Source organism: Vigna unguiculata, chromosome 9 (assembly GCF_004118075.2).
Source record: "Vigna unguiculata cultivar IT97K-499-35 chromosome 9, ASM411807v1, whole genome shotgun sequence".
NCBI lineage: Eukaryota > Viridiplantae > Streptophyta > Magnoliopsida > Fabales > Fabaceae > Vigna > Vigna unguiculata.
In genome coordinates, this window is record NC_040287.1 from 36,871,365 (window position 1) to 36,890,693 (window position 19,329).

General features: G+C 28.9%; 1 protein-coding gene across 1 annotated transcript; it reads right to left on the bottom strand.

The window, feature by feature from the left end:
- Positions 1-1,226: 1,226 nt before the first annotated feature.
- LOC114164033 (tocopherol cyclase, chloroplastic) lies at positions 1,227-8,223 on the bottom strand. Its single transcript, XM_028048494.1, has 10 exons — positions 7,876-8,223; positions 7,558-7,802; positions 7,387-7,466; positions 6,769-6,845; positions 6,527-6,696; positions 5,955-6,052; positions 2,932-3,039; positions 2,034-2,150; positions 1,623-1,772; positions 1,227-1,536 (listed from the first exon to the last, which is right to left on the bottom strand). The coding sequence occupies exons 1-10, from the start codon at positions 8,100-8,102 to the stop codon at positions 1,360-1,362; spliced, it is 1,449 nt and encodes a 482-aa protein (XP_027904295.1). The 5' UTR covers positions 8,103-8,223; the 3' UTR covers positions 1,227-1,359.
- Positions 8,224-19,329: the final 11,106 nt, after the last annotated feature.

The window sequence follows — 19,329 nt, forward strand, 5'->3', positions numbered from 1 at the left end:
AACATTGCCACCACGAAATCTTACTCGCAGTTAGCAAATTGAATTCAAACACACCACCTTTCTCAACTAGTTAACAAGTCTGAAAGAGACACAAGGTACTATAGAAAAACTCATTTAGTGGCCAAATTTCTTTAGATTTATTGGAAAGTAGATACAAAACTTAATTAAGGAGTATTTTGTGAAAGAATATACGAAACATATAGAAAGAAATATTATATTTATTATTGTGTATTATTTAGTGATATATGAATCACTTATATACAATAATCCATACTTAATTTAAAAAAAATACAGCAACATTTCCTGTAACTAAGTTAAGAAAATGTCGTAATATTCCATCTATTATATTAGCGTAATATTACTCTAATATTACGCTAACAGGTATTCTCAAAATTAAGTTTTTATTATAAATTTTCATTTTATTATTATTCAAAATATTTCTATTTTTGTTTAAACATTCTATCACTTTCACTTTAGCTTTAATGAATAACGTGATTGTTATTTGCTCCAAACACCTTTTATTCTATCATTCCATCTTTTGAATAGGGAATGAGGACAAATTGAAGAAAACTAGAGATACAAAAATAAAATAATAGTAGTCGCATTATTCTAAAAGAATCAAGGACTTAGGCAAAATAATATTTTATACATGAAATGTTTAATAAAACTTAAATAAACCCAAAATTTAAACTTCAATGTATCTGACAATTTTTTAAAATAGAAGATACAAATAAGTTCTTCAATGTATCTGACAATTTAACATTCACGGTTTTTTTACATAGTTTGATATTAGAGTAAATAACATTTAAATATAATTTTAGTATCTAAATTTTAATCCAAAATTAAAATTCATCTTAATATAAAATTTTAATACATTTTGACCTTTAAATTCTAAAAATAAATAAAATAATTTTTTTAATCAAATGTTAAAATTTTTGTAATAGATCAAATATATTCCATGTTAACATTTTAATTTTTTATTCCATTTAACATGTTTTCACTTTGATATCAACTAAAAAATATATTTAACTTGTTAACAAAAAATAATGTAATTATATTAGAATGAGTATATCTCTTTATTTTTAAAATTTGAAAACAATTTTTTTTTTAATAAATTCCAATTTCATATTAAGGTTCAATAACTAAATATATTTTAACCCAGTCAAGAATCGCCGACGTATAAAACTTTTGTTCCTAAAATCAATGTAAACACCGTTATTCTATACTTCTTTTCTCAACAACAATCCCTTTCTATTCATATGATAAAATTTTGAATCCTTTCATGCACTATTATAAGAAAAATGGTAAAAATAGAGCATGCGTGCATTATGGAGCATTATTAAATTAAAAACCAATTGACTACAGGCCAGGTGGTTTAAACAGAGGAACAAGATTAAAAATGCTTTCTACGTCTATGGGTAATTCAAGGGCACGTTTTAGGGCTGCTGGTGTTGATGTCTTTCCCTTCCAAGTATCAAACCATGGACCTCCTCCAACTTCTAGAGCTGCCATGTTACTTGAAACGTTTAAAATTATCTGCCATTTACCAAATATTCATGAGAATGTTCCACTAAATACCAAATCTTATAAACAATTTATTTATGTGAGAAAAAGAGTAAGACCTTCCCCTTGCTGCCATCATATCTTCGTTCCGACATTTGCAGTTTTAGAGTTCCAAAACATGTATCTTTACAAGCAGGGGCAAGCCCAGCTTCTGCTGTTGGAGCACGCAATGTTGTACCTGGATCCTCTGCTGTTGCTTCTAATTCAACCTGTCAAAATAACAATATGTTGTGTCTGATATACTCTAGTACCAAAGCAATTCCCACTACCTATTCAATCGTATAACCATTAATATGTTCAGCTGATTCAACTGATTTCCCTCTTTTCACACGCAATTACGACTCCAATGTTTATAGATCTCATTAAACGGAAATGAAATGCAAACTTCAATGACTTAATTAGTGTGGACTGTGCGAACTATTGGCTAAACGACTGAAAAAGGTAAAAAGTACTTAGAAAGGTATAATTACCACATATTTGCCATTGTCCCCTGATATAAACCAATAACCCCAAGTAGCAATTTCCCAGTTAACAACACCATTCCATGGCACAAATTCGTAAAATTTTCCATCGTAATGAATTCCAATCTGCAGCAGTTTGCAACACAAAATAATATAAAATTAAGAAAAAAAGATCAAGAATAATAAAATAATAAAAACTAAAAAGATTAATTGTTCGTTGCGAGCAAAGAATAAGTAGAAAAGAAAAATAAGCCCTAGATTATTGTAAGAACTGATCTCTTTAGTCCCTCCCTAACCTTTTCAAATTATTTGACTTTTTTCATGAACTCATTCACTTTGGTCCTTAAAATCAATGTAAATTGAGGTAGAAAAGGATTGAGGTGAATATTATTTGGAAGTTAGAGACCAGATAAGGATTTACAAAAGTCAGGACAAACGTAACCAGTGTCCACAATTTCAACAACCAATCTAGGGGTATACTAAAGAAAACAAAATCATAAAACAAGAACATGAAGAAACTTTCACCAAAAGTTTAGATCCAAAAAAAGGAAAAAAAAAAATTACTATCAAACATTAGACATGTTATAGTTAGAAAAATTCCAAAAGAAATATTGACCTAATTAAACCACTTCAATTGCATAACTATCACCAGTCTCCCCATCACTCAGGATTGCAGACGGTGGACAAAGTTTCCTTGAAGTGTTAGGAATGCAATTAATACCAAACTGAGGAAATAAAAAAAAAAAACTTGTCTTCATCCTCACACAAGGTTTTGTCAAATCATAGAGAATGTCCCATTACCCCTCGCCCCACCATTTATTTCGGAGCTAAACTTAATATTACATGAAGCCAGTGAAATATAATTAATAAATATGTCAAACTGATAGCGAATGCTGTATAAAGTTACCAATGCAGCATTTTCATAGGTCTCAGTTATTCCAGGAATTTGCCTCAATCCACCAGCTGACGTAAGTGCAATTTCTCCACTACCACCTTCAAAAACATTACATTGAACCTGCACGAGACATTAACAATTTGATATGCATAAAAATATACAAACACTAATCCAAATATTGGTAACAATAAGTAACCATTAATATAAAATAGAAGTATATTAACCAGCTGTAAAAATTCCAATACACTTAGTTACTGATGAAAACCAATATTTAAGTGGGTCAGTTAGAAGGATCCATCGGTGGATTTGAGGCAACTGTTAAGAAGTATATATAATAAGCTGGGAAACAGAAATATTTTAAGATATAAGAGCCTCTTTCATGTTTATTTTTTCCATTAGCCGTTTCTGCCAAGATATCTACTGATACTAGGTATAGCTAGGTTCAATGCCTCTTACAAAGTAGGGTATCTTAATTGTTCTCTTATAAATTGTTTTGCCAATAATTATCTTTGTAATACTCTTAAATTTTTTTTGCAGCTGGAAAAAACATCAAGTTATTCTGAAAAAAATATTTTCTCTTTTTCTCACAGATAGAAAATAACTTACACTGCAATAGTTGAAACTGCATGGTGGTAGTTATTCATAGGAAATAGCTGATGACGATTATGTATTAGGATTAGACTAATAGTAGGGTGTAGAATTAGTTCAATGTGTCATTATTTGCAGTTTGTGGATGGAGAGTACTCCCAGTAGGACACTTTTGTTCCTGGGACAGCAATTGTATTGCTGTATTGATAGAACCTTACTTTGGTGGAAGGAGCCTCGAGAAACAGAGAAGGAAAAGATAATAAAATAGAGAGAAACAGTGTTGATGTGTGTCGGTGTCTAATACGTACCGGACATGGGAACACACCATCTATAAGGTGTGTTCAAGCTTCATAAAGCATGAGTGACTATTGTACGGAAGTTAAGAAAGCAAAACTGCCCACCTTCAATGGGGAAGACGTTGTAGGATGGATCAATGGGACAAAACCATACTTAGAAACATAGTTGCCAAACTCAAGAGTTTATGTTAACTAGAGAGTTAATGTAAACTCGTGAAACTTCCATAAACTCATAAGTTTACCAAATAAAAAACATAATATCCAAAATCTATTAATGACATATATGCATAACATAATACTCTTAATACACCAACAATTCAATTTTCCGACACCATAAAAAATAAAGAAAAGTAGCAAATCACAATTCACATTAATAAAGTATGATAGTACATTAGTGCTAAATAATTAAACTACATAGATGACTAAACCATATACAAATTCATAAGAACAGAAGTTCTTACGTTGAAACCAACTCAAAAAGGAGTTAATTTCTTCAATAATTTGAGTCTAATAAAATATAATCATCATTGAGTAAAATTTGGATAAAAATTACATTTGTTCAAATTCGTTAAGCATTTCTTCACTAGAGTGTTCATGCAAGTTTACCATAAGTTTAAAGAGTTTACCCAGAAAAGAGCTTTGATAGTGGGTTAACTTGTTTTCCCTATTTAGCATCAAATTGGCTAAATACAGAGCAATCAACCATCCATGGGTTCAATCTCTTGAGAGAAATAGAAGACAATTTCACTTAAAGTTTGGAAAGAGAGTTTAAGAACCAATATGAGAAATTAATATACTTGATTGATGTTGAGAAATTTGAATTCCTCTCTACAAGTAAATACGCTGCCTCAGAGCAATATTTGGATGAGACTTCAACTAAATATCAAATGCAGCATCCTTACTTTTAACGCCATATCTAGCCTTCAAGGCATGGAAATTGGCAAGAGATTTTGAAGTGGAAATGACTAAAAATCACTTAAAACTGGAAGTTAAACTTGTCAGTCAAAGAACTGGCAACAAACAGCATTGCTGGCCCTGAAGTTTGGAGCAGGGAAGCAAAATTGAGTAAATGTCTATAAATGCTATAGCGAGCCAAACCAAATAATAATTGGAAAGAGATAAAAGGCACAAATTCTGGTTGTGGCTTCACGTTATTCTCAAACCGGAGACCTTACTTCCTTTTGATGTAAGCAGAGATGAAATGACAGGGATCAAAAGAATTTTAAGGAAAAATGGAAGGAGCTGCTGCAATATTTAAATTAAGAACACATGGAGAGATGAGGAGAGAAATTCCTCTCTTTACACTAATGCAAGGTGAATCAGCTCATGTTAGTAACTTTGGGAGATAATGATGCCCTATGCCAATATGTAACTGCTATCGAAAAATGGATGAAGAGAATAAGGAAAAAACTTTTTTTTTTTCTAGTTTCAGCAACCAGTAAGTAATGATGGAAACGAAGATCCAAGTAGATTGGTTAGGAAGGATCCATTGATGAAATCGAGGCAGTCAATATTAGGACTGCATGTGATAGAAAAAACTTATCTATATTAGTAATCAATTATCACTTCTTTATTAGAAACTCCATGGTGACAGTGATTCATAAAAAATAACTGATAGCAATTTAGAATTAGGATTATATCTTATGACAAGGTGTATCCTTAAACTAGTGTGTCGCGATTTGCAGTTCGTGGATAGAGAATACTCTTTGTAAGAGAGTTCCATCACTAGGACAACAATTGTATTGATGTATACTGTGTGTTGTCTATACTCAGAATTATACTCTATCACTCTATTAATTGGTGTTCTATCATATATCACGAATACTATGAAGCTAATCCTTTCAGAAGATTATATTTCACCTTTATCAAGTTATACTTGATCATGCAGAAGTAACAAAAGGACTCCACCACCTAAAAGTCTTCAAGCCCTAAATGTAAGGACTATCATTCTTGCATCTAGTGATTATTCAGTAAATAGACAACTGATTATTTTAAAATCTAAACATATAAATGAAATGAAGAAACAACTCCCTATCCATATTTTTCAAAAGACAAAATGATTGTCACTGCATACATACACCAGCTACAGCTGATGAACTGATGTGATCACGATTAATGAAGATATACTTTCGTGATGAAAAGAAAAATTACCCAAAACCATTTTCTCGGGAATCCTCCACCCCAGTTCTTCTCTGAATAAGACGGAGCATTTTCAAACTCAATCCTCTCGCCATCCCACTCAATCCAACCTGAGATTCAATTTTTATGAGGAAAATGAATGAGGACAAACTATCTTATCGCAAACAGGGGTGATTAACTTTAAAGAACACGTGCACTTTACATACTGATTATCAAACATGATCCTAAAAGCCGATCTTTATACAAACATTACATTTCTAGCTTCGAAATTCTAAAGGAGATTAAGACCACTTACTCTTATCCTGTCTTACATTATGGCTCTATCAACAATTATATGCTTTTAGCCTCACAACGTTCTAGATGTTTAATCCTTACTAGCATTGTTTCTATCTATTATTATCTTTCAAGTGACTCAATGTCCATCTCTTTGGCAAATTACATTAGTAGTTACTGTCACGATTTATTCATATCAATAGTTCAATTAAAATTATCATATTTCAGTTCAGACGTAAGAAGCAGGACACTAGATCATAATAAATAAAATAAGAGATCAAATAGCCAATAGCTGAACAAGTAGCAAACACCTGTTGACAGTCCACCAGCCATGCATACTTGCCAATGTGGTTCAAAAACAGGGAAAGCTGCAAGCCACCCAGCGGTAGACTTCTGTGTAGACCCAACATCACCCCAACCATATACAGGACGTGTACTATACTCCCAACGAGCCGTTTTTACTGTTTCCACATAATCTGACCTATAATTAAAATCCATGTCAAGTACTAAAGAATCAGAGAATGCAATACTTAAAAAGAAATCTAAGCCCCACCTTCCATCATCTTGAATAAAACCTTGATTCCAAAGGGGAGTGACTTGAAAACCTTCCAACACTCTATCATTAAATTCCTAAGCAGAATGACCAAACACAAAGCATAATCAGCAGAGATAGAGAAGGCCAGTCTGGAAGCCAACTATGACATAATTACATATATAAACCATGTGCTTGGGTAGTTTAAAATTGTTGGAAAATTAAGAAAGCAAACCCCCTATTGCAATTTGCAAGACAGTCAAGAACTACCAACAAGAAAAAGCAAGGTCCAAATTAGTAACAAAACAGGTCCCACTGAAAAACCATCACTTGAAGACTTAGATTTTGAGTTTGGTCTAGTTTAACCTCAAAAGTGGATTGCTAAGTCTTGTCATTCACTTCAATACACTATTATGATTACATCACTGGTCAATGTAAGATCTTTAACATATCTTCACCAAAGACTGGAGGACTCTAACACAAAGTTTGCGTAACTATACATCTCAGATGATAAGATACAAGTGACCCAATAGTCCAAACAGCTACTACTATAATTGACTCTAATTTTATCTTATTTGAGTTTAGATGAAACTTTAACACGGAATAACCATGTGCTTGGTAGAAAGATGGAATATAAACCTGAGGAGGAAGCTCCTTGTTTGGAGGTTTAGAGTTTTGGTTGGGCACGAAAGTGTTCCCCAACATCAGCTCATGCCTGCCTAAGCATTTCCAAGATTCAAATCAAAAGAATAAGACAGTGATTTAACAATACGAGCAAAAAAAAAAAAAAGTGCAGAAACCAATCCTTACTTCCCCAGAAGAATTGCGATTCGGGAGAGTACTGACAAATATACTTGTCATCGGCGCCGAGAATTTGGGCTCCGACACCGGTGAACCTGGACCCATATTGCAACTGTTCGAGTGGCGTCAACGGCTTGCGAAACGAGGGACTCTCGACGGAATACATGAAGCAAAAGCTCTGCCTCCGTTCCGGAATGGACACTTTGAAGTACCATCCCTCGAAGAATTTGCGAGTAGTCCCATCGAAATGGTACCTAATTGTTGAAGAGTTAAAAAACAATGGAGACATTGAAAGCGTTAATTGAAGGAGGGAAAGCGAAATAGTACCCGCTGTGAGGGGTTCGAAGGTCTCGATTGGGGGGAGTGGGGGAGTAAGTGGGTTTGACTGTAACAGAAGGCGGAGTTTGTTGGGTGTCGGAGACGGAAGCGTGAGCTAGGAGGCGCGTGGTCGGTGGTGTGGAGGGAAAGCGAAGAGTGAGAGAAGAAAGAGGGAGACGAGGAAGAAGGGGGAAAGTGTGAGAGCAAAGAGGAGGGTCCCAGAACTTGGTTTCCATCGTGTAGAGTGCATGCAGAAGCTGAAGGGAAAGCGGTGTGACTTTATGTTTGGGAGTGAGTCAATGCGTAACGCAATTGCATTGGGTAACTCACAGGTGGCGCTCAACACACCATGGATCTTATGCTCTCAACACATCATGGATGTTTTTGGTCTCAACTAACGCATGGTGAGAAGACAATGGAAGAAAAGTCAGGTAGAAAATATGGTAATATCAAATTTGGGTTAAATATATTTTTAATTTTTTTTTATAAAATTAAAATTGGTTTATGTCTAGATTAATATAATTGAATTAAAAATATTATATTTATTTCTTTTAAATTTTAAAATTAAAATATATATAAATAAATTTAAATTTTATGTCAAAAATTAAGAACTAAAAATTTAGTCATTAGAGTATATAGAATAATGACATGGTTATTCGATAAAACCTTTTCCTTAATGGTAAATACTCCATTTAATGATCATAAGTACAAATTTCATTATTAGATACTATTGTTGATGGGAGATTGTTGTTGAAGTCGCTAATTCAGATAATTTGTATATTTAAGATCTGAGAAGTTTAACTAAATACATTACATAAAGCTTTTATTGTTATGGTTGGATTAAAGTTGCATGAATGTAATGTTATTAAATTTAAATACACCTGTGGTTCTCTTTTGTTCGAAAATTGTGATTAGGTTTCCAAGTATTTTTTTTCAATCTTAATTGGGTTCTTAATTTTCAAGATGCGATACAATTTAATTATTTATGTTAATACAGTATCAACCACATTAATTCATGTGTCACATGTTTGTCTGTTTATTTATTTCTTTTTTCAAAATTTTCAAAATTATTTTATTTTTTTGACTAAAATAAATTGTCAATGATAAATGAGAGTCCTACTACATGGTAGAGGAGTATAACGTAGAAGTGATAATGTCACGTGATACTATTGAAACAAATGTTATGTGAAAAATCTTAATTTAGTTTTTATATTTATTATTTTGTCTCAATTCAATCTCGTTTTTTTAAATGGAACAATTTCATCTCTTCTCAAATTGAGATAAAATTTAACTTTATATAAATATTATAATGACATTTTTATTAAAATTGTTATTTTTATTAAATATTTTTAATACTATTAAATTTATTAAAATTTTTATTTTACATTAAAATTTATTTGAGTTTTGTTTCAAAAATATTAAACATATTTATTTTAAATTATTATAAAACTATTTTAAATTTTTACATCTGAAATTATAAATTTATTATTTATAAACCAACTCTAATAATTACATAGAAATTATTGATATATATAACGAGCAATTAAAAGAAAAAGAAAAACTTACTATAATCATGCAACAAAAAAAACACAAACAACAACCTCTTGTATTAAAAGCAAAAGTTCAATCTAATCTTTCAACAAAACTCTTGTATTAAAAGCAAAAGTTCAAACTAATCATGCAACAAAACACAAACAACAAAACTTTTATATTAAATAGCGAAAGTTGAACCTATGCATGGAACAAAACACAGACAACAAAACTCTTGTATTAAAAAAACAAGTTCAAACAATTTGAAAAGTAAGAACAAGCTCAAAGCTCAAATAATAAGAAAGATGTTAGCAAGGTAGTCAAAATCAAGTATGGTTAAGATCGTAACAGATTTATAAAATTGTAAATTATGAAATCATTAACACCAATCGTACATTTTATTTTCTACAATTAAAATGATAAGTTATTAAAATAAAATAAAATTTATCGTGTTAATACTTTCTTTAACTTAAATTTACAAAATTATTCTGAATCCTTTATCATCATAACCATAAGAGTTTTAAGGATGTAAAGAGTGTTTTATTTTTATTTTAATTGAATGAAATTCAGTGAAGGTAAATGATGTTTCAAAATCACTCTTTATTTTAAACTAGATTTGAATTTTGTTTTAATTAAAATTTCATTTATCAATTTTAATTGAATTTTATTTATAATTGAAATTCATTTAAGGATGTGAATGTTGGGTGATGTTGCAGCTCACGACACCAATAAGATAAAATTGTTTTAATTATATTTATTTTAAACTAGATTTGAATTTTGTTTTAATTAAAATTTCATTTATCAATTTTAATTGAATTTTATTTATAATTGAAATTCATTTAAGGATGTGAATGTTGGGTGATGTTGCAGCTCACGACACCAATAAGATAAAATTGTTTTAATTATATTTATTTTAGTTAGATAATATTATAGTTGATAATACACATGACAATATTTGTTTAATTATATTAAATTTCAATTATAATTATACATGAATATGAAGAAAAAAAATGACGAAATATTATAATTATACATAATATTTAACTCATAAATATTATAAAATCTTACTATTTTACTATTTAAATTAAAATTATAATATATGTTAGACAGTGTTTTTCACTAATTTTGTATGGAATTAAAAAACAGTGTTATATGGACAAATCAATGCTCATACTCAATTTTGTAGAGTAGTAATTAATGTGCATGAAATATTGCAGCTCAACTTCAACCAACATATGTATTCAGTGTTTGGCAGGTGATGGGTTGTGCATGAATTTTTCCTCTCCATGAAAACATGAAAATGTGACTGTCTAAGAAAGGACAAACATGAAAATTTGATTGAGAGGGCATCTTTTACTCAAAATCACACACTTTTGATGGCATATGGTGAAAGTGCGTTGTCTGGTTCTACAAAATATTTCACTCTCCACTCAAATAAGCGTGTTCAAACCTCAACACACATCTTTACAAATTCATCTTTTCACCTTCTTATGGGAGATAACATAGGTGAACATTTCATTAATAACTCTGTAATCATAAATTTCACATTTCAATGGTTTAAATATTTGATTAAACATATATACTATTATAATATTATGTGTAAAAATCAATCATTATACATGCATTATTATATATAAATTTTGTATGTATTTCATTATAGAATTTTCAATTATTTTATTTTTTAAAATATTTATTTATAAATTAGAGAGAAAAGAAATGATGGAACAAATTTTCATCGCCGTGAGATATGTATCCTGTACAGGTTTGTATATTTTACTAAGGTTTTAATACTGTTTATTATAACTTTTTTTAATCTTTGATTTGGCTGATAATGTATAAAATAAATAATACCCTTCACAAGAATAATAAGAGTTATAAATGAAATCTGTCAAAATACTTTAGATTTTAACATAATTAAATATCTCTTCTTTCCAAATTTCACCTCATTCATACACATTTATACCATAAAAGTTTTTTACATTTACATCCTACTGCTTTTTGATGATGTTCTTCATCTCCCACAACTTTTATTTATAGAAAAGAAAATTAATGTTCAAAGAAATGGGCAGACACCATTCAACAAAGATATATTGTTGGGATTTTCAATGCACTAAATTTGGTTGCAGTTGTAACCAATATGATCAATTACTGATAAAATTTTTTTGGCTGCATTCCAACCATTAGTTCAACCAGTCATTAACACAAAACTGGAAATAGGTGAGTTAAAAAACATTTTAGTGGTTCACATATAATAAGTAGTGAGTTGAAGTATTTCCAATTTAACAATTTAGTTTGTGCGCGGTTCTTTATCTATTTCTGAATCATGTTTATGAACATGACATTGATTAGGTGAATATGATTTTTTTTTCAACCCAAAATATATATCTTTTTATCAATAATAAATAATATATTAATTATAAAACATTAAATATTCAACTTATCCTCTAGAATATACAAACCATACCTAGATTAACAAGAGATAAATAAAAGGAAAAAGAAACTTAGATCAATCATAAATCTGACTCACTTACATGTGATAGTTTTATGTTACTGGATATGAAAATTAATACATATGATTTGTAAATGCCAATATCTTTCATCAGTCTTGTAGTAACCACAGTGAACTTCTTTAGTTCCATTTTTAACAATATATATATATATATATATATATATATATATATATATATATATATATATATATATATATATATATTACAATTAGATTATCTTGTCCCACATTTAAAAACTGTAAAAAAACAAAATAAATATTCTCCTACTACAAAACATGTAAAATTCAACAATAAAAACATTTAGTATTGTAAAAAAACACAATTTCTAGAAAAATCATTAATTAAGCACAAAAATTTTGAAGACATCCCTCCTCACGAATCCTATTGAAAAGATCTCTCAACTTTAAAACTATAAAATGGTTAATGTTATAGTTAATGGAACCTTTTTTGCTTTCATCTTTTCCACAATATGTCTTTCCACTATCATTACATCCATAATTTAACTCACTACTTTAAATATACTATTTTTTTCATCTTTAACATGTCATACTACACATGAAAAATATTATAGTCAAAAATCACAGAGTTATACAATTAATGTCTTCTTTTTAGAATTTTTGTTATCTTATTCGTTCCTAGTCTTTCCATATTCAAAGATTATCTTCTACCTTTCAAAAGCTAAAACAAAATATGTGTATGTGTTGTTCACCCTCTTCTTCATGATAAAAAAAACTCAAATAAGTGATAAGATATTATAAATAGTTAGTCTAAACATTGAAAACATATATCCTCATAAACATATATAAAGACTCCTTATAATATAAGTAATAATACCTATTACATATAGCACAAAAAGTGAAGAATCATTATCAAACTTATATCTTAACTCAATAACATATATTTTTATGTGTAAAGATTGTATATACTAAATTGAATACATACATCGATTAGAAAATGAGAGAGTTGTTATTTGATCTAGGCTCACACCTTGACTTGTACAATAAGAGACAAAATCTTCTTACTGTCCACACTCATTTTCTAAAGATAACATTATTTTTATAGTTCTCAATACTCCACATACATCATCATATTATATTACACTTATTGCTCATTTTAGGTATTCAAATTAACACGAGTATATTTATGATTTATTATGATGTACTATTAGAAACCTCAACCATGCATCACACATCTTTTATGTGTGTTCCCCCTACAACTAAAATACAACTAACAATTTCCTCCTTAATTCCATACATAACACATGTTTTACTCCCCATTTGTACCTCCTATTTTGTAAATTATCACATGTTGACACTTTATATAATAACACGCCAAATAAAGAGTTGGACTATTGCCCTCCATTATCAACATTTAAGCTCTTATATACTTCATTATTGTATATGTTAATGTTTTTTTTCTTCTATTGTTTCATATTCATTCATTAGTCGTCAAAGTCTATAAATGGAGCACCATTTAACCTCTTCAAAGTATTAAGAGTATTCCCTAAATCTTCCAAAATTTTATTTTGTTACCTCTTCCTCTTTTCCACCTTATATTTCTATCAAACAAATTATCCTTTTGGTCATTCTCATGTGTTCTCTTAATATCTCTCCACCATCATCACTCACTCCTATCTTTCCTCTCATTCAAAGCTCTTCGGGATCCATATTTTAATTAAGTATCTCCTTCCATAGTCTAGACTCACCCTTCCAAGTTTTCACTTCCATTTTCTCAATAAAGTAATATAAACAATTTTAAATTCTTAACTCCTAATCCAACCTCTTCCATGATTTTACATATGCTTTACCCTTTAAACCATGTTATTTTCCTACTTTCATACCCCCAACCCCATAAGAATTGCTCTCTAATCTCTTGATAATTTACCACACTTACATAACATTTTAAGAATTGATAAATAACATAAAATAGAAGATAATACCAGTTGTATTGAAGTGATTGTCCCACATGACTAACCTTTTCCTTCTTTTGACACCACACCATAGCAATAATGCTTTTTTTATGAACTTGAACTGTCATGGTTCAGTTATTCACATAAAAAGTTTAATTGAATAATAATAAAAAAAAGTGGTGTAAATGGTTCAGCAAACGCGCTTAGGGCAAGGAATAGATTGTTAATAATATAAGTAATGAGGTACACCCACTTGCAATAAATAAATATATATATATATATATATTATATATATATATATATATATATTATATATATATAATATTTAATTTATTGTGAAAGTTAAGAGTTGTATGTTGAATGCAAGGAAAACCAAGTGAGGATTGAGCACATTCAGAAGAAAAATAAACCTTGTGAGACAAATCAACGTGTGTGCAAATTATAATAAACCACATATTATTATTATGATGGAGTCATTTTAGTATTCTTTTTATTGAAAAATTTACGTTAGAAGTAATTACGGAAAAAAATCTTAAGATTAATAGAGTAGTAAATCAAATTCCAAAAATATACAAGTTATCGGTGTTGTTGTTGACTCTCATTTTAATTTTGATTTTGAGATATGAAAACAAATCTGCCATTCACAATAATTTAAAATTAAATTTACCTTTTGAGAAAAGGAACTCCTTTGCCATGGGAATGCATTAGTTTCATGCAACATATAATTACTACCGACTAATTCTTGTTATGCTTAAAGTTAAGACATTTAAAGCTATATTCAGTTATTTATTAAAATAGTAAATTCCTAAACAAATTTTTCTTCATTTTTATCTCACTCTGAATTTCTATTTGATTTTCTTGAGAGTAGGCATTATCAACTAAGGCAAGGCATATATAATTATTTCGATTTATCTTATTTTTTCTTTATTTTATTTTACCATTTTTGTTTAAATGTTTCGTGGAGCATATTACATCTAGCAAAAACAATGTAATCCTCTAAGAGGATGTCATTTCCTCATCTTAGTATTCAACATACAATTATTATAGTTAATAGTTTGAGCAATCATAAAACTCAATATCTATAAATAAGGTTTGAAGTTTAAGTATTGTGAATAAAAAATGCTATTATAAAATAGTTTTTTATTTTATTAATTTAAATAAAAAAAATCATTAAATTATTATTATTATAAAAATTACTGATGATTTTTGTATTCGATACATGTAATCTGGTTTAATATTCTCCATAGATTGTCAATATATAGTTGTTTTAATCTTTCTTTTTGTAAAAAAATACCCACTAATGTTACTTTAATTTTATTTTATTTCAAAACTTTTGTTACTTTAGACATTCATAACTTGATTAAAACAACTGCTCACTCATTATGTTGCAACTTAATACTTAAACTCATTTTTTCATACCATTGTACTTCTAGTAATACTTCTTCCTAAGTGTTATTTAAATTTTTGTAAATAAATAAATAAATATAATACAAATTTTTACTTGAACAAAACATTTAGAATTTTTTTATTTAATTTTTTTATTTTAACATCATGTATAAATAATTAAATTTGAACCAATTATTTTATTAGTTATAATATTATGTTAAGCCTTATTCATCTAAATCAGGAAAATGTTTATTTAATATTTTTAATATAACTTATAGTGAGTCACCTATTATACTCAACTCAATTGAGTTTTCTAATTTCAATTCATATTTATCTGTTATTATATATATTTTTTATTATTACAGTTATTTTTTTCTGTTCACATTGATTAAATAAATTAAGGTTTAATTGAAAAAAGTAATGTAATTTTTGTATAGAGTTATGGTTTTTTACTCTCTATTTTACGGTTTAGTTTCTGTTTAGTTTAGAGTTTCCTTTTTTTTCATTTTTATTTCCTTTTTTAATCAATTCCTTTATTATTTTTTTTCTATTTGCTTTGATATGTTTTAATTTCGTATTAAATGAAATTTAATTTGTTTTTTTCGCTCTTATCTCTTATTCTTGTTAAGGTTTCCTCCCATCTCCTAGGGAGTTATGGTGGTTCCCAATCAAGATTCAACTCACTATTTGTTATTGCATCATTCTTATACCCCAGGACTTGTTCTTACATCTCATATAACAACAAATATATATAACAAATATATATACACGTAGCTCTCACAGATATTACATTGCCTTTTATCGACACTACTCATCACTCGCAAATAGCGTTTTCATCTATTTATTGGTTGTACAATATTTTCATCAGCATCTCTTCGTGGTACCACACTCGCCACCACAAAGCAAGAAATTTGAAAAGATCTAAAAATTGGGTTTTCGAAGAAGAATCATCTTTATATCTTTCATCTTCATCCATAATTCATGTATCTCCAATAAGGTATGTACACCATTATTACATATTACATGAAGCTCAAGTCCGTTGGGAAGAACTGGTTATAGATCACAATTTCAGTGTTTCTACGATCATCTTCAACCATTTCAAAACCACATCAACATTACTACGATCATCTTCAACCATTTCAAAACCACATCAACATTATCAACAGAGTATGTTATGTTATTTTTAATGAGGCTTAATGAATCTCTCACTACAAAAAAACAATCTTTTATGGAAAATTCTTCTTTAACCTTAGTGTCAACAAATCATTCAATATCATACCGCAAAAAAAGTGCATCCTTCCTTAATACTACCAATGTCATAGGTAATAATATAATTCTTTTGTTTCAAACAAATCAAGATAGATCTTGGATTTTTGGACTACGATTCAAATTTGTTGTTGCAAAATTTACATACGTTTATGTTTAGTTCTTGATTTTCATTCCTCTTATGTATCTACAAATTATTGTAATAGTTTCTCTTATGACACATGGCATAAAAGATTAAAATATATTTATATTTTTATTTACAAGTTGCTTGCTAATAAAGTTCTTTCAAGTATTGATTCTTCGTATCATTATAGCACTTGCCACTTCTTTAAACAAAATAGATTATCTTTTTCCAAATTTAAACCATTTTACTTCACATTGTTTGATATTCTTCATGCTGATATTTGAGGTCCTTTCAAACATCAAACTTATGATAATTGTCGTTATTTTCTTATTTTAATGGATGATAAAAGTCGTTTCATTTGAATTTACATGGTTAAATACAAATATGGTTGTCTTCAACTTATTCCTCATTTTTTCTCTTACTTTGAAAATCAATTTAAAAATATCATAAAAGCTTTCTAGTTTGACAATGCAAAAGAATTTGCTTTCAAAAGAATTTTCTTGTGTTAAAACATCTCAACAAAACAATGTGGTGGAAAGAAAACACTTACACATTTTAAATGTTGCTCGTTTTTTTATGTTCCAATCTAATATTCTTGTACAATTTTGGCATGTATTAAAATTGTTGTTTTTCTTATGAATTGTACACCTAGTACAAATTTGGGTAATTAATCTCCTTATGAGATATTATTTGCCAAATTGCCTTATTACTTTTCTTAGGACTTTTGACACATTTTGTTATGTTTCCACCTTTCTCTCACATATACATAGCCCAATGGCTATTGCAACTGTTTTCATAGGATATCCTCCTGGATATATAAAGCTTATCAGTTGTCTGATTTTAATACTAAATAAGTTTTTATCTCTAGAGATGTTAAGTTTTATGAATATATTTTTTCTTTAAAAATAGTGACATAGAATATGATATCTGTGATATTTTTTCTCCTGTTTTCCCGAACCTCATTCATGATATTGTCCTTGATGATAGCAATACTAATAATCAAGTACGTGAGCATAAATTCTGATGATCACAATATCATCCAAATCTTCTCTCCTTTCTATTTGCCATCCACAACCCCCTCCTAGCAGAACTACTAGGACCACCACCCTCCCTACTAATTTTTTTATTATCACTATTAGAGGTGGCAATTAGGGCCTGGTCTGTCAGGCCGGCCCGCAGGCCTGCGAAAAAAAACGCGGGACAGACTATTATAGTAAGTTCACAGGCCTGCATAAGCTCGTAGCCCGTGCGGGTCGGCTCGTGGCCTGTACGGGTCGGCTCGTGGCCCGTACGGGTCGGCTCGCAAGCCTACATAAAATTTAAACAAAAAAAATTGCACTTATGTATATTAATTACTTTTTTTATGGATTATTGCATTAACGTTTCAAATTCTTGTATAACTGGAAAAGACAAGTATTATGTATTTTTTTAATGTGCTAAAATTTAAAGAATACATTGTGTATGTCATAGTATCAATATGGATATGATGAAAATGTTGAATTATCAATTTATCATCCAATTTCCCAAAGTCTTTACTTAATTTTGTGAACTTCTTAAAGTTTCTCAATTTTTAAATATTGAAAGTTTTATCATAAAAATAAAAAAAATTAAAAAAAAAAGTGGGCCAGCTCGCAGACCCGCAGGCCAAGTGCGGGGCAGGACAGACCAGTGTTTATAACCTACATAAAGTGTGCAGGACGGAGTGGGCCAGTCCGCGTTGTGCGGACCTTATATGAGTCGGGTTTAAACAGAAAAGATATAATATATATTTTACTTTCTTTGTATTTATTTTTTTCTCCAATGAATTTTCCTGACATCTTTATATAATATATATATATATATATATAAATAAAAGGTTACCTACAATTGTACTTTACTTTGTGTTGGAAGAGTGGATGCCAATAAATGCAAAATTTTGTGTGATTCAAATTATGGTAACAAAATATTATTATTTTTATTATTAATTATTATTCATTTTATTATAATACTAAAATATGTTAATTATTATATATTATATATTAATTTAAAAATATATAATAAAATATGCATAATTAGTTATCTCATTATAATAGTATATTATGTTTCAATTTAAAGAGGCTGCAAACGATTTATATGAAATTGTTCTACCGCAATAATATAAACTTATATGCAAGTTATAAAAAAATTCTAATGCTGTATGAATTATCCACTTAAATCACATTATTGTTTTTGTTGTAGATTATCTTTCCAGATTTTGTTAAAATTTGTAATTTGTAATGTTTTTTCACTACTTTTTCTGTTTTTCTCCCTTCATTAGCCTGAAATTAAAAAAAAAATAACAATTTTCATGTTTTTTCATCTAAATCACATCCTGTGTTTCGTTATTGGAAACAAATAGAGCTTTAGAATAATTAGATATTATTCTTTGAAGAGTCACACAAAATTAAAGAAACACAAATTATATATATATATATATATATATATATAATATAAATAAAAGTATTTGTAAATTTGTACAACTAGATTTAAATTTTACTTTCATAATGTAGTTTATTTTGTTGGATCTTATTTAATTTTTGTTGGATCTTATTTAATTAATTATTAAGTTTTCTATCCAACATTGTAAATGTTCCCTATCCATTTATGAGTACATTTAAGTGATAAATAGTTTGAATAGATATTATTATTGGTGTGGAAATATAAATGAAAATGAGAATAGAAGAAAATTGGAGAATTGTGAATTGTGAAAGGAAGAGAAG

Bases quoted from the DNA above. Each gene is read 5' to 3' on its own strand.
- LOC114164033 (XM_028048494.1), bottom strand. From the start codon at position 8,102: ATGGAAACCAAGTTCTGGGACCCTCCTCTTTGCTCTCACACTTTCCCC. The intron at 7,467-7,557 runs GTAAGGATTGGT...GGAAATGCTTAG, and splicing joins ATCGCAATTCTTCTGGGGAA to GCAGGCATGAGCTGATGTTG. The intron at 1,537-1,622 runs GTCTTACTCTTT...GGTAAATGGCAG, and splicing joins ATGATGGCAGCAAGGGGAAG to ATAATTTTAAACGTTTCAAG.